Source organism: Nicotiana tabacum, chromosome 22, assembly GCF_000715075.1.
Source record: "Nicotiana tabacum cultivar K326 chromosome 22, ASM71507v2, whole genome shotgun sequence".
Lineage (NCBI taxonomy): Eukaryota > Viridiplantae > Streptophyta > Magnoliopsida > Solanales > Solanaceae > Nicotiana > Nicotiana tabacum.
Window position 1 is genome coordinate 44,377,074 of NC_134101.1, and position 16,913 is coordinate 44,393,986.

The 16,913-nt window shown below is 40.8% G+C and overlaps 1 protein-coding gene across 1 annotated transcript; it reads right to left on the reverse strand.

Annotated features, from left to right (window-relative positions):
• Positions 1-774: 774 nt before the first annotated feature.
• Positions 775-1,425, reverse strand: LOC142175823 (uncharacterized). The gene has a single exon (XM_075242825.1). The coding sequence runs from the start codon at positions 1,423-1,425 to the stop codon at positions 775-777; it is 651 nt and encodes a 216-aa protein (XP_075098926.1).
• Positions 1,426-16,913: the final 15,488 nt, after the last annotated feature.

Below are 16,913 nucleotides of genomic sequence, written 5' to 3' on the forward strand. Positions count from 1 at the left end.
CACATATAATTTATATTCCTCTCTTATATAACCATTTAATATAAGATTATTTTATACCATAAATTTTTAAATAATATAATTTGTAAGCAAATATTATAGATTATATATATTAACGGATAATTCAAATAAAAGTGAAAATCATTGAGATACAAGATAATTAAATACATATTACATTATGGTAAAATTTTAATTAAATATTACACAAATATTCAACTTTCACCTCTAGTATGCTCCCATAAATGATCTATTAATGCATTACGAAGTGCAAAATGAGCATCTTTGTCCTTAATTCTTTTGCGTCGAGTTAAAAATTATTCAAATCGGTGATTTTCATCTACTACCATTTTTACCGTTGGAGGTGGATATTCTCAATCATCTTGAATTGGTGCATTAAGATCACGCTCATCCACGATTATCATGTTGTGCAGTATAATACATATAGTTATTATATCATGTAGCACTTTTTTTCTCCAAAAACGTGATGGTCCTACAACAATTGCAAAACGAGCTTGCAAAACTCTGAATGCACGTTCAACAATTCCCACAGTCGCAACCACAACAATCGTCGGCCCCATTCACTCAATACTATAATGATTTTGGTGTATCTCGAAATGACATACTTCCCTACTAATTTATTGTGCTATTTTATTTTTGGTAATTAAAGTTTTATATATACCAGAAAAAATATTTACAAATCAAAGCAAAAATCCATAGAGCTTTGTCATATCCAAAGCTTTTACTGTACTACCCTTTCACTCCCTCTATACATTCCTTCTACAGCCCTACTAATAACCAAACGACTATTAACATCGGATAGTAATCCAATCTGTTCAGAATTTTCTCTATCTTTATGTTGTTTCGACTATGCACTTCTTGTATAATTAGTTTGCTTAGTGTCTCACAATTCCTCGACTTGGCTTGAAAGAGTCTTGCATTCCTTTCCTGCCACACAAAATACACGTAGCCTGCTAACACCATTTTGAATAATTCAGCTTTTGCACTCCTATTTTTAGCCCAATTCTCTGCCCAACGTAGTTCCTTAGACCAGCCATGGATGCTTCTGTGGATACCTTGCCAGTTGAGTAGTCTCTTCCATAGGGCAACAGCATATTGGAATTCAAAGAACAAGTGCTGGATAGATTCATTTGCATATGAACATAAAGGACATAATTGATCATTATGAATGCCCCACTTTAGCAGCCTATCCTTTGTGTATAGCCTACTATGATCCATCAATGTTAACATGAATACCCACCTAGGACGGGATGCATTGTTACATACCAACTTCCTCCATCTCACTTTGTTAAAATATCCTTGCAGTATATGGTACATGTTTTTGACAGAGCAAGTCTGCATTTGCATTAATTCTTCATAGGTGTAGCCTGCCTTCTCAAAGTTATCTTTGGCTTTCAGAATCTTCCTCATAATCCATGAAGCTTGGCTAGGTTGCACCTCTCATATATGTTTGCTTTTTATATAGTAACAATGCACCCATTAGATCCATAGTTTATTATTCTCTTTGCAAATGTTCCATAACTGCTTGTTGATGGCTGTTTTGTTCTATAGAGATATGTCCATTACATTGAATCCACCTGCTGACTTAGGCTGACAAACTTTCTCCCAAGCTACGAGAGCTTTCTTTGATATAGTGTTTCCCCCTGTCCATATAAAACTCCTGCAAATTACCTTTACCATTCTTGTAATATTCTTTGGTAACATGAAGATTTGAGCCCAGAAAGTTTGAATGGAGAATAGGACACTTTTGATGAGTTGCAGTCTCCCTGCAAATGACAGCAATTTAGATGTCCAGGATGTGATTCTTTCCACCAGTTTGTCAAGTAGAGGTTGACATTGGGTTATTGACACTCTTTTAGAATTTAAAGGTACCCCAAGATATCTCACTAGCAACTCCCCTCTTGACATGCCAAGGAACTCCAATATTTCTTTTTGGATATCATGTGAGACTCCACCAAAGAAGATGGAACTCTTCTTCTTATTAATTTCCAGTCCTAATACTGTTGAGAAATCTAGGAAACACTTGTACAGCAAATGAACTGAGACTATATCTCCTCTGCAAAATATTAAAAGGTCATCTGCAAACCCAAGTTGCATGATCTGTAGCTTGGCACATTTGGGGTGAAAGTTGAAGTCCGGGATGCAGTGCAATGCCTTCAATCTTCTATTGAGGTACTCCATTTCTAGTACAAATAAGAAGGGGGATAAGTGATTCCCTTGTCTAAGCCTTTTTCTAGCTTCAAATGGTTGAGTTGGTGAGCCATTTATGATGATGGTGTAGGTGACACTCTGCACACAGCTCGTGATCCACTTTACAAATATCTCTGAAAATGCTAAGGCACATAATATTTGTTCAAGAAAAGGCCACTCAAGTGAGTCATATGCCTTCTGCATGTCCAGCTTCATCATACATCTTGGTGACATCCCTTTCCTCCCGTACCCTTTTACTAGCTCATGACTCAATATGATATTATCAATAATGACTCTTCTAGGAACAAAGGAAGATCGAGTCTTATCTATTAAATCATCCATGACTCCTTATAGTCGACTAGTTAAAACCTTTGAAATGATTTTGTAGATTGTAATGCAACAGGAGATAGGTCTATACTCTTTTATGATAGCAGGGTTCTTGACTTTGGGTATAAGAGTTAATGAGGTGCAGTTGACTGGTTTGAACATCTGTGTTGATTGGAAGAAGTCAATCACAGCTTGTGTTATCTCCTCCCCTATGATATGCCGTGATTTCTTGAAAAAGAGTGCATTGAGACCATCATATCCTGGGCCTTCAAGTCATCTATATCTTGCAGAGCCTTCCATACTTCTTGCCTTGTAACAGGTAGGATCAATTGATGTTGCTGCTCTCTATTGAGGATTGCCCCTATTTTCATTACATTTGGATCTATTGTTGGGAATTTAGGAGCATTTGATCCTAGAAAATTGTTTATAGTAGCCAAGTACTTCAACCTTTATTTCCTCCTCCATGTGTAACTGAACCCCTAGATCAGTAAGGAGACTATGGATTCCATTCAAAGTGCTCATGTTCTTCATATGTGCAAAGAAATAAGCAGAATTAGAGTCTCCCAGCTTCAGCCATTGTACCCTTGACTTTTTTTCTGTAAATGCTTTCTTCAATTAGTGTCCACTTCTCTAAGTTACTTTTTAGCTCCTTCTATTTCTCAATTAGTTCTTTGTTCTTCTTTCTACAGCCCATTTTCTCCTGCACCTCCTGTAGGTCCCTTCTAATGTCTTTGATTCTGTCATCAACACCTTTGTATTGTTATGTGTTAAGGCCTTTTATGACTTTTTTAACTCTCTTGAGTTTATTCCACTCCTTGTAAATTTCCAGTAGCTCCAGTTGTACTCCATGTCTGCTCCACTTCAGGTAGGAATTGGGGGTGGTCAACAAGGCAGTTAAAAAAACTGAATAAGCTAGCTTTCTTCCTCCGCAATTGTGTGATCATCAGTTTAAGAGGGGAATGATCAAAGAATGAAGGTTCTAGGATCTGAATATGTAGATTAGGCATTGTCATCATCCAGTTTGTGTTGACTAGTCCCCCGTCTATCCTACTGTAAGTATAGTTATTAGTCTATTTATAGTCTCTACCAAAAGTAGGATATTCATTCATGCCAGTGTCACTCATGAATTTCCTAAAGTCCTTTGTTTTCATATCTTGTATTACAGTACCATGTTGTCTGCCTTGACTATTGAGTACTGAGTTGAAGTTTCCCATATATATCCATGTCCCCTATTGTATATTGTTGATTTGCCTCAGTTGTTTCCACAGACTAAACCTATCTTTAATAGTGTGCAAGCCATATACAACAGTAAAGCCAAATGATATCATTCTTGAGTAAGTTCTGACTTGTCTGTGTATACACTGACAATCCATGTCAATTAGACCAAAATCAAAAATTCTTGGATCCCAAAGAATCCATATTCTACTCTTATTATTGTTGCTGAAGTTTGATACCCAATGCCATCATAAAGCAATTTTGTTGATAATACTATGAGCTTTTTGCTCCTTTATTCTATGTTCTACTAGTGCAATCACTGCCATTTTATTTTGCTTTATGAACTCCTTTGCCTCTTTTTGCTTATATGATTTATTTAAACCTCTAGAATTCCATGTGATTACACTTATACTATTATGAGTTGTGTATGAGGATATTGCTCCTGCCCCCTATAGAACCCCATATGCACAGTACTTGGTCCTGGATCGTTGGTTGCAGGTTCTTGCCCCATTGCTGAGGACTGGAAACCATTGTTGCCACCAAGAACCTTACCCTCAATTTGATTTGTTTTTGCTAGCCTTGCTGCTGACTTACCATTAACTGTTGTCCACCTTTCTTCTGTAGGTTACTCAGTAGATACACTAAGTTGCATTATATTATCCTCTAGAGGCTTTGGTGGTTCCACCCCCTTTGCTTGCTCCTTCCCCTAATCATTCTCCTTAAGCCCGCTCTTCTCAATCATTTGCCAGACTTGCTTGACCTTATTCTATTTCCCTTTGTATGTCGCATAAGTGGGGATTTTGACTACTTATTAGCACATTTTAGCTTTCGTTTTAGTCCAAAAGCGTTTAATTATGTTTCCAAAAACTAATAAAATGTGCTTAATTGCAAGAATATTGGAAGATGAACTCCCGAGATGAAATCCAACTCAAAAAGGAGTAATCTGAACTCAATGACATAAAAGGAACAAAAGTTCAAAAGTGCGGACCGCAGAATATCATTTGCGGCCGTAAATTATAAAGGAAAAGTAAGCAGAGTTTGGTGCAAAGTGCGGTCCGCACATGAATTGTGCAGCCGCAAAAGCTGGGCCAGGAGCAAAATTCAGAGAATGTGCATTCCAAGTCCATTAAAAGTGCGGACCGCATAAGAATAGTGCGGCCGCAGAAGATCAAGTGTGGCCGCACATGTAAAAGTGCGGACCACAAAAAGAGTGCCATGCGGCCGCATATCAGAATTATGCGGCCGCAGACTTCCAGTCCTGACAAGTTGAAGAAAAAGTGCAGACCGCACATGGAATTGTGCGGCCGCAGAACCTCCCGAAGGGCATTGTTGTCCGAAATTTCTAGCCCTGTATAAATAGATGAGTTTTACAATTTTAGGTCAATTTTTGACATCAGCTGCTACAGTAACCGTTTCCTTTTACTTCTTTTAGTAGCTTTTCATATTTTGAGCTACTTTAACATGGATTCTATCATTTTAATCTTGCAATATGAGTTTAATTATAATTTTTTCTTCTATTTCTTCAATTTCAAGCATGAGTAGCTAGATGTTTTCTAGGGTTGTGACTCAACCCTAGTGTGTAAACCTTATGGGTGTTTAATTTAATGCTTGTTTATGATTGGGTATTTATTATTTAGCCTTGTTCTTACTTTAATTTGTGGAATTAATGGTTGCAAAAATTAGTTCATGCCTATTTGACTTAGTATCTACTTGAGAAAGAGAGACTTAGTCTAGAAAAACTTGGCTAACAAGAAATTGGGTCAATCGAGAGATTAATAATCCCAATTAAAGGGTTCAACCTAGAGATAGTAATAACCCGACTTGAGCTTTTATCAATTGTTTTGTTCAATACTCATTTGGACTTGAGAAAGCCAAATTGGGAGAAATCACTCTCTGACCGAGAGATATTGAGTGGGTAATTGAGTGTTGATAGCTATAATACATCCCAATCAATAAAACAAGTATTAAGGTTTATATCCCATTAGGCAAACACATAGGTGATGGTCATAGCCCTAGGCTTTTTACAAACTTGGGGAAAAAAAAAACAATCTCTTAGATTTGTTTCTCAAATTTTCAGCTTAGATTTAAATTAAACTTTAAAACAACCCCAATTTGTGGAAGTGTAAATTGAGATAGTCAAATTCACACGCTACAATATATACCCCTAACTCCCATATATAGCTCCCTGCGAAATTCGACCTCGACTCTTGTTGGTACTATTATTGTATCGACCGTTTCATAACCTTGAATTGAGGTGTGAAATTGGACGAGATCAATTTTTGGCGCTGTTGCCGGGGAGCTAAAAACGATGTTAGCTATATATTTAGGTGTGTTTTTGGGAATATCTTCTTTTCCTTCTGTGTTACCAACGTGTTGAGAAATTGTAGGTGCAATCATGGCAAACAATGAGCTCTGAAACTTACCTTTGGGGGATGTGGACGTTAAGGATGATCAAATTGATGAGGTCCCTCTTGAACCTCAAGCCAATAGACGAGGCCAACCGCAGTTGTACCCAACAAGAGTCGAGCTCGAATTCCGCAGGGAGCTATATATGGGAGTTAGGAGTATATATTGAAGCGTATGAGTTTGACTATCTCAATTTACACTTCCACAAATTGGGTTTGTTTTAAAGTCTAATTTAAATCTAAGATTGAAAAGTTGAGAAATAAATCTAAGAGATTGTTTTTTTTTTCAAGTTTGTAAAAAGCTTATGGCTATGATCATCACCTAGGTATTTGCCTAATAAGATATAAACCTTAATGCTTGTTTTATTGATCGAGGTATATTATAGCTATCAACGCTCAATTACCCACTCAATACCTCTCGGTGAGAGAGTGAATTTGCCAAATTTGACTTTCTCAAGTCCAAATGGGTATTGAACAAAATGGTTGATAAAAGCTCAAGTCGAGTTATTACTATCTTTAGGTTGAACCCTTTAATTGGGATTATCAATCTCTCGATTGACCCAATTTCTTGTTAGCCAAGTTTTCCTAGACTACGTCTCTCTTTCTCAAGTAGAGACTAAGTCAAATAGGCATGAACTAATGTTTGCAACTATTAATTCCACAAATTAAAGCAAGAATAAGGCTAAATAATAAACACTCAACCATAAACAAGCATTAACTTAAACACCCATAAGGTTTACACACTAGGGTTGGGTCACAACCCTAGAAAAAATCTAGCTATTCATGCTCGAAATTGAAGAAATGATAATTAAACTCATATTGCAAGATTAAAATGATAGAATCCATGTTAAAGTAGCTCAAAATATGAAAAACTACTAAAAGAAGTAAAAGGAAACGAAAAATTTGATCTCGTCCAATTTCACACCTCAATTCAAGGTTATGAAATGGTCGATGCAATAATAGTACCCAACAAGAGTCGGGGTCAAATTTCGCAGGAAGCTATATATGGGAGTTAGGGGTCTATATTGTAGCGTAATAGTTTGACTATCTCAATTTACACCTCCACAAACTGGGGTTTTTTTAAAGTCTAATTTAAATCTAAGATTGAAAAGTTGAGAAATAAATCTAAGAGATTGTTTTTGTTGTATTTTTTTCATGTTTGTAAAAAGCCTAGGGTTATGACCATCACCTAGGTGTTTACCTAATGGGATATAAACCTTAATGCTTGTTTTATTGATCGGGGTATATTATAGCTATCAACACTCAATTACCCACTCAATACCTCTCGGTCAGAGAGTGATTTCTCCTAATTTGGCTTTCTCAAGTCCAAATGGGTATTGAACAAAATGGTTGATAAAAGCTCAAGTCGGGTTATTACTATCTCTAGGTTGAACCCTTTAATTGGGATTATCAATCTCTTGATTGACCCAATTTCTTGTTAGCCAAGTTTTCCTAGACTAAGTCTCTCTTTCTCAAGTACAGACTAAGTCAAATAGGCATGAACTAATATTTGGAACAATTAATTCCACAAATTAAAGAAAGAACAAGGCTAAATAATAAACATTCAACCATAAACAAGCATTAAAAACACCCATAAGGTTTACACACTAGAAGGTTGTCACGCCATCCATCGTTGGAAAGAGTCACCCGGTTCACACAAAAACCACCTTAGGAAAGAACCGTGGCATTAAGAAAACTAAAGGCTTATTATCCACTAAAACATAAAAAGAAGCTATTAAATCAAAAAGAAGCTACTAATTCAAAAGGAAAATAAACATAAAGATAAAGAAGCTATAAAGAAAAAAACTATTGAAAGCGTAACAAATATACATAATGAGAGATAATAGAGAATATATACATAATGAGAAAGAAGAAGAAAATAGTATTAAGTTAATTACAGGCCAAATATCTCAAAGTTATCAAAGTAATCTGGGGTGCCGGAATATATTACTGTGCTGCAACATGACTGGATATGTCAGAAAGCTTTGCAGTAGCTATTTACATCCAGTTGTTGAGGCTCGCCAGTGTCTGAGAGACTCGCAGCACAGAAAGTGGAGCAGTGGGCATAAGCACCGGCTTCAAAGCCGAGATGGAAGGCACTGAGGTTGAAGGTGGAGGCATGGCAGCTGCACTGGCTAAAGGCTCTGCTGAAGTGGATGGCATATCGGTTGTCTCTACAGCTACCACCGATGGCTCATCAGACTAGCCTACGGTGGTAGTCGGTTGACCCTTTCTCTTCGAGTTGTGTGCATCCATCAGAGATACCATAAGAAGGGATTCTTAGCCCGAACCTTTGTATCGAAATCTCTCACCTCCAACCATGCATCCGTAAGGTACTCAGTGATGGTGTTGGGATACGGGTAGGAGGTATCATCTTGCCTGGCGACCACAGACATGTTGGCCGACATCACGGCACCCACATTGATCTGGTACCCGGCCATGATGGAGGCGGCTAAAACTGCTCGCGGAATAGGTAGGTTTGTTTCATTCTGGCACGGGTCTAGTCTGTTGCATACGAAGGTCTGCCATCCCTTTGTCTCGAAGTTTAGGGAGTTGCGCTGAATAGGAACCCCTGTTGTAATCCATGGTGGTGGTGGCCCGGGGCAGCAAGAATCTCAGCTAGCCATGGGCGAGCTGCATCACCTATTGCTAGATTCTCCAAGTACTGTGCAGGCTCAACATCCTCAAACCCCAAGTAGGAGTTCAGTGTGTGTTGGTCAAACCGCACCTTCAGATTCCTCACTTTTGTCACTTTGGTCCCTTTCTTTATGTGTGCCACATTGGCGTAGAACTCTCGGACCAGATACTCCTTGGTGTCCACTATACTCTGGGTGAACCACATCCACCCCTTCCTCTCTCGGAACTGTCTCAAGATTACTGGATTATACTTGTCAAGGGCTTTTAGTTGGAACTGTAGCTTAAGAGTGGGCGATCTCACCGGTCACCGCCCAAGGAAGCTAGTGAAAGTAGCTAGACTGACAAACCGGTCCTCCCAGACCTCTTTCTTCTTCGACCTTTCAAGGCCGGTAATTGTGGTATCTCACCCTCGGCCATCATCCAATATCATCAACTGTAGGTGCCTCAGGGACAGGTGTAGATGAGGGCTCTGAAGCTTGACTAGCACTCTTCAAACCCTCAGAGGTTCTATGTGAGGAGGAAGACTCATCCCGGAGTTGATACCTCCCCGGTGGCTTTGGTTGGATAGCCGGCTTCTCTCAGACTAAGTCTCCCTCTGATGCTTCCCTAGATGGGGCATAAGAACTGGATTCAGATGTCGCTGTGTTTCTTCCTCGGTCGTCTGTAGCCTTTTTAGTAATTATCTTTTGGAGGGCGAGGGATAAAGTACTTTTTCCTCGGCCCCTAAAGGGTTCACCCCTCCCCTTTGAAGTATCTCCTCGGCCTCGAGATCTAACCAGTTTCTGTAACAAGCAACAACAGGTGTAATTCAAGCGTAAACATATTAGAACACACTAGAGAGACAGTGAAAATCACAGTGTAAAACATGCTTGCAGGGTAGGGAAGTGCGGTCGTAGTCTAGGCTTTGTGAACCGCACAATTTGATCTTGCAACCGCAGCACTGGATATGCGGTCCGCTCACTTATTAGTGTGACCACAGAACTGGAGTACGGTCCGCACATTTTCTATCGTGGTCGCACATCTGATTCACCAAAATTCCAACTCTCTGAAGACATAGATTGGGTTGTTTTGCGGCTCCGATGGGATTTTTGTGGTCCGCACAAATTCAAGTGCGGCCGCAGAATCATGCTTGACCAATGTGCCCTAAGCTCAACTTCTGCGGACTGCACAATTTCTTGTGCGGGCGCAGATTTCAAAAAATTTACGATCAGACTTTCTAGGGTTAGAAATATTTTCACAAATCTAACATGATATTAATAATTAAGCATGAAAATCAATTCACCCATTCCCTATAGAGCAATTATCAGTTGACCCACTACAGTTTAAACCCCATATGGTTATAAAATTGAAAGCTACTGACAAATGGCCTAAAACTACCTAACAAATTGTAAATTAAACTAAAAATTGAAAACTTCTATAAGTAATTGAAGCATACTAGATATGAAGTAGTGCAAATGGGTGATCACAGATGTTGATTCTATGTGGCAGATGGTTTAGCAGATGCTTTCACTGTTTTAGATTTTTGAGTGCTCAGAGAGGGAAAAAAATGTACAGTAGCCCTAAGGTTACTATTTATACTGGACAGTCTGACTTGAGGGACAAAGGGATGAGTGCGGCCGCAGAATTCCTTTTACAGTCTGCAATCTGTTACCTGGGGCTCAAAAGTCCTTGCTGATCTGCGGTCCACAGAATTTGTGGTGGGACCGCAGATTTTTGTTGCAGACCGCAGATTTTGGTGTGCGGTCGCACTTTGGCCATTTCTCTGACAAACCAAACTTTAGAGAGTTTGCATTTTCCCTTTGCAATTTATGCGGTCCGCACTGCAATTATGCGTCCGCAGTTCCCTTTTGTTGTAGCAATCATAATTGTGCGGACCGCACAATATACATGCGGTCCGCACTTCTTTCCATACTTAGCGAATTTTCTGAGCAAAGTTCCTGTAAAGTACACTCATCCCTGCAATACACTTCAAATCTAGTTAGCACAAAAATATCACATATCTACAAAAGAAGAAAAGAAAAGAAAAAAAAATATGGGTTGCCTCCCAAGAAGCGCCTGATTTAACGACGCGGCACGACGCAGATTACCATCATTTCAAATGAATAACTGCCACCACGTGGCCATCATCAACTTTTCCCAAATAATGCTTCACCCGATGACCATTGACTCGGAATACCTCATCATTTTTGTTTTTCAAGTCCAATGCACCAAAAGGTGTCACACCCACAATTTTAAAGGGACCACTCCATTTAGATTTCGGCTTTCCTGGAAACATCTTCAATCGTGAGTTGAACAACAAAACAAGATCGCCCACCTTGAACTCCAGTTCTGTGGTCGCACTAATAATTGTGCGGACCGCAGATCCAGTGTTGCGGCCGCAAGATAAAATTATGCGGTCCGAAAAACCCAGATTGTGACCGCTCTTATAATTGTGCGGACCGCACTTCCCAACCCTGCAAGCATGTTTTACACTTTGATTTTCACTATCTCTCTGGTGTGTTCTTATATGTTTACGCTTGAATTATAACTGACATCTGTTGTTTCTTGTTAAAGAATATGGTTAGATCTCGAGGCAGAGGACATACTTCAAAGGGGAGGGGTGAACCCTCCACGGACCGAGGTAAATGTACTTTACCCCTCGCCCTCCAAACGATAATCACTAAAAAAGCTACAGCCGGACGAGGAAGAAACACACAGCCCTCTGAATCCAGTTCTTATGCCTTATCTAGAGAAGCATCGGAGGGCGACTCAATCCGAGAGAAGTCGGCTGTCCAATCAACGACACCAGGGTGGTATCAACTCCGGGATGAGCCTTCCTCCTCACATAGAACCTCCAAGGGTTCATAGAGTGCCAATCAGGCTTCAGAGCCCTCCTCTACATTTGTCCCTGAGGCACCTATAATTGATGATATTCCGAATGATGGCCGAAGGGGAGATACCACAATTGCCGGCCTTGAAAGGTCGAAGAAGAAAGAGGTCTGGGAGGACCAGCTCGTCAGTCTAGCAGCTTTCACTAGCTTCCGTGGGTGGTGGCCAGTGAGATCGATCACTCTTGAGCAACAGTTCCAACTAAAAGACCTTGACAAGTATAATCCAGTAGTCTTGAGATAGTTCCGAGAGCAGAAGGGATGGATGTGGTTCACCCATAGTATAGTGGATGCCAAGGAGTATCTGGTCCAGGAGTTCTACGCCAATGTGGCACACATAAAGAAAGGGACCAAAGTGACAAAAGTGAGGAATTTGAAGGTGCGATTTGAACAGCACACACATAACTCCTACTTGGGGTTTGAGGATGTTGAGCCTGCACAGTACTTGGAGAAGCTGGCGATAGGTGATGCGGCTCACCCATGGCTAGCTGAGTTTCTTGCAACCCCGGGGCCACCAACGCCATGGATCACAGCAGGGGTTCCTATTCAGCGGAACTCCCTAAACTTCTAGGCAAAAGGATGGCAGACCTTCGTATACAGCAGACTAGACCCGTGCCAGAATGAAACAAACCTACCTATTCTGCGGGCAGTTTTAGTCGCCTCCATCATGGCTGGGTACCCGATCAATATGGGTGTCGTGATGTTGGCCAACATGTCTATGGTCGCCAGGCAAGCTGATACCTCCTACCCATATCCCAACACCATCACTGAGTACCTTACATATGCACGGGTGGAGCCGAAAGATTTCGATACAAAGGTTCGATCTAAGAAGCCCTTCTCATAGTATTCTCTGATGGATGCACACAACCCGGAGAGAAAGGGTCAGCCGACTACTACCATAGGCCAATGTCACGACACAAAATTCTAACCCATCGTGATGGCGCCTATCTCAATACTAGGCAAGCCGAAATCTCAATGAACCACAACTTCTTTCAAATCTGAAAATATAATATTTAAATAACATCCATAAATCTTACAATTGCCAATACAACCACTCCCAAAACGTGGTGTCACTGAGTACATGAGCATCTAATTATGAATACAAGTCTGAAAAATACGGTCTGTAACAGTATGAGACCAAATATAGTAAATAAGGAGATAGGGAAGGAGAGGCAAGGTCTGCGAAACACGGCAGCTACCTCAGAGTCTCCGAAAAATCAACTGTGTGAAAGAATCAATACCCGCTATGTCCGGGAATACCTGGAGCTGCACATGAAGTGCAGGGTGTAATATGAGTACAACCAACTCAGCATGTAACAATAATAAATAAGGAACTGAAGATAGTAACGAGCTACACAGTTATGGTTCATTTCCACTAATTCCAGCAAAGAATAGACATGCTTTCAAATTCGGCAGTTTAAGTCAAATCAATTTTATACAATTCAAGTTCATGTAATCCGGATATAAAATCTTTCAGAGATTTCACAACAATGTTAGATAGCAACTAAGTACAACACAATGGAAAACAAGTACAGCCTCTCAGGACAACAATCACTCACTGGGCTCCCAGCCCTCATCACTCACACTCAATGGGTACTCGCGCTCACTGGGGGTGTACAGACTCCGGAGGGGCTCCTACAGCCCAAGTGCTATAATTTGCACGGACAACTCACGTGTTGCACGGACAACTCACATGCCATATATAAATATCTGGATCTGCACGGCCAACTCACGTGCTATAGTAGAATATATGGATCCGCACGGCCAACTCACGTGCTGCACGGCCAACTCACATGCTATAGTATAATATAAGGATCTGCATGGCCAACTCACATGCTGCACGGATAACTCACGTGCTATGGTATCAATATCTCACAATCAGACCCTCGGCCTCACTCGGTCATAAATCTATCCAGTCTTTCGGGCTCTCAATAATCATGAAATCAGCTCAGACAACAATGATATGATGTATCAATAATAATAAAAGAGCCTCAGATAAAATGTGCAAGTAAAAACTGAGACTGAGTACATATAGCATTTAGCAGGAAATTCAACAAGTACATGACCTCTGTGGGTCGCAACAGTACTATCATATAGCCTACGCATGATTTCTAACATGATTTATAGTCAAATTTTATCAACACATAGAGAGCATATAGCTAACAACAAATTACTCAACTTTACAGTTTCCCGGGACGGATCAAGTCACAATCCATTCGGTGCACGCCCACACGCCCGTCACCTAGCATGTGTGTCACCTCCAAAATAATCACATGATACCAAAATCCGGGGTTTCATACCCTCAGGACAAGATTTAAAACTGTTACTTATTTCAAGCCGTGAAATTCTTATTCTGCAATGTCCTTTCCTCGTGAATTGGTCTCCAAACGCCTCAAATCTGGCCATAAATAATTCATTTCAGTCAATAAAATTCATTGGAATTAATTCCATAAGAAAATAATAATTTTCCATAAAAATCCGAAAATTAGCTCAAACATCGCCCGTAGGGCCCACGTCTCGGAACTCGACAAAAGTTACAAAATTCGGAAGCCCATTCAACCACGAGTCTAACCATACCAATTTTACCAAAATCCGACCCCTACTCGAGCCTCAAATCTTCAATTTAAACCAAGAGGGTTTTCAAACTTTCCCAACTCAATTCACCAATTAAATGATAAAAATAACCATGGATTCGGGTAATTTAACCAATATTAAGTTAAGAACACTTACCCCGTTATTTTCCTCGAAAATCTCCCAAAAATCGCCTCTTCCCGAGCTCCAATCCGTCAAAAATAGAAAATGGGACGAAGTCCCATTTTCAGAACTTAAACTCACTGCCCAGGCTTTTCTTCTTCGCGAACGCGGTCAGTGCTTCGCATTCGTGAAGCACAAAATAGTTCCCATCCAAATTCCTCCTTCGCGAACGCGACATCACCCTCGCGTTCGCAAAGCACAAAGTGCCTATGCCTCAATGCCTTCTACGTGAATGCGTTCCACCAATCGCGAATGCGATGCTTCGTTCCCCCTCACTACGCGAACATGATACCGCCTACGCGAACACGTAGACCAATTGCCTGGGGTCCTCAGCTGCTTCCTCTCTTCTTCGCGAACGCGTAACACCTCTCGCGTTCGCGATGCACACCCAGTCCACCCTTCGTGAACGCGAAGAGAAAATATTGCCAGCCTCCCAGTTCCTCTTTGCGACTGCGAGGCTCCATTCGCAAACACGATGAAGGAAACCAGATGGTGCATCAGAAAAATTCCAGCAGAGTTCCAAGTCCAAAAATCCAACCCGTTAACTGTCTGAAACTTACCCGAGGCCCCCAGGACCTCAACCAAATACCCCAACAAGTCCTAAAATATCATACGAACTTAGTCAAACCCTCAAATCACCTAAAACAACGCTAAAACCATGAATTACACCCCAATTCAAGCCTAATGAACTTTGAAATTTCTAATTTCGACAAACAACTCCGGAACCTATCAAATCACATCCGATTAACCTCAAATTTTGCACATAAGTCATAAATGACATAACAGAGGTATTCCAATTTTCAGAATCGGATTTCGACCCTGATATCAAAAAGTCAACCCCCCGGTTAAACTTCTGAAAAATTAAACTTTCAGCATTTCAAGCCTAATTCCTCTACGGGCCTCCAAATAATATTTCGGACACGCTCCTAAGTCCAAAATCACCATACGGAGCTATTGGAATCATAAAAATTCAAATCCGAGGTCGTTTACACATAGGTCCATATCCGGTCCACTTTTCTAACTTAAAATTTTCAATTATGAGACTAAGTGTCTTATTTCACCACGAATTCCTTCCGGACCCGAACCAACTAACCCGATAAGTCATAAATAAATTGTAAGGCATATATTGAGCAGTAAATGGGAGAAACAGGGTTATAATACTCAAAACGATCGGCCGGGTCGTTACATTCTCCCCCTCTTAAACAAACGTTCGTCCTCGAACAGGTTTAGAACAATACCTGGATTCTCAAATAAGTATGGATATTTGCTCTATATCTCTTGCTCAATCTTCCAAGTAGCTTCTCCGGTTGGCTGGCCTCTCCACTGCACTTTCACTGATGTTATGCTCCTTGACCTCAGCTTTTAACCTATCGGTCTAAAATAGCCACCGGTTCCACGTCATAAGTTAAATTACCGTCCAGTTGTACTGTACTGAAATCCAGAATATGAGACGGATCCCCGACATACTTTCGGAGCATGGATACATGGAACACTAGATGAACACCTAATAGACTAGGTGGCAAAGCAAGTTCATAAGCCACATCTCCAATTTTCTTAAGTATCTCAAAAGGCCCAATATACCAAGGGCTCAACTTGCCCTTCTTCCCGAACCTCAACACACCATTCATTGGTGAAACTTTGAGCAGAACCTTCTCCCCAACCATGTAAGCAACATCACAGACCTTCTTGTCGGCATAACTCTTCTGTCTAGACTGCACCGTGCGAAGCCGCTCCTGAATCACTTTAACCTTCTCCAAAGCATCCTGAACCAAGTCAGTACCCAATAGCCTAGCCTCACCCGGCTCAAACTAACCAATCGAAGATCGACACCGTCTCCCATATAATGCCTCATACGGAGCCATCTATATACTCGACTAGTAGCTGTTATTGTAAGCAAACTCCGCAAGTGGCAGAAATGTATCCCAAGATCCTCCAAAATTAATGACACAAGCACGTAGCATATCCTCCAATAGTTGAATAGTGCGCTCGGATTGTCCGTCCGTCTGAGGGTGAAATGTTGTACTCAATTGAACCTGTGTGCCCAATTCTTGTTGCACTCCCCTACAAAACTGTGAGGTAAACTGCGTGCCCCGATCTGAAATAATGGACACCGGCACACCATGTAGGTGAACAATCTCGCGAATATAAATCCCAGCCAACCGCTCCGAAGAATAATTAGTACCAACTGGGATAAAATATGCGGACTTGGTCAGCCGATCTACAATTACCCAAACAGCATCAAACTTTCTCAAGGTCCGTCGGAGCCCAACTACGAAGTCCATGGTAATACGCTTCCACTTCCACTCCGGAATTCCAAGTCTCTGTAGCAATCTGCCCAGTCTCTGATGCTCGTACTTTACCTGTTGACAATTTAAACACTCAGATACAAACCCAACTATATCTTTCTTCATCCGCCTCCACCAATAGTGTTGCCTCAAATCCTGATACATCTTTGCGACACCTGGATGAACGGAGTACCGCGAACTGTGAGCTTCCTGGAGAA

Coding starts and splice junctions, on each gene's coding strand:
- LOC142175823 (XM_075242825.1), bottom strand. CDS start 1,425: ATGAGGAAGATTCTGAAAGCCAAAGATAACTTTGAGAAGGCAGGCTAC.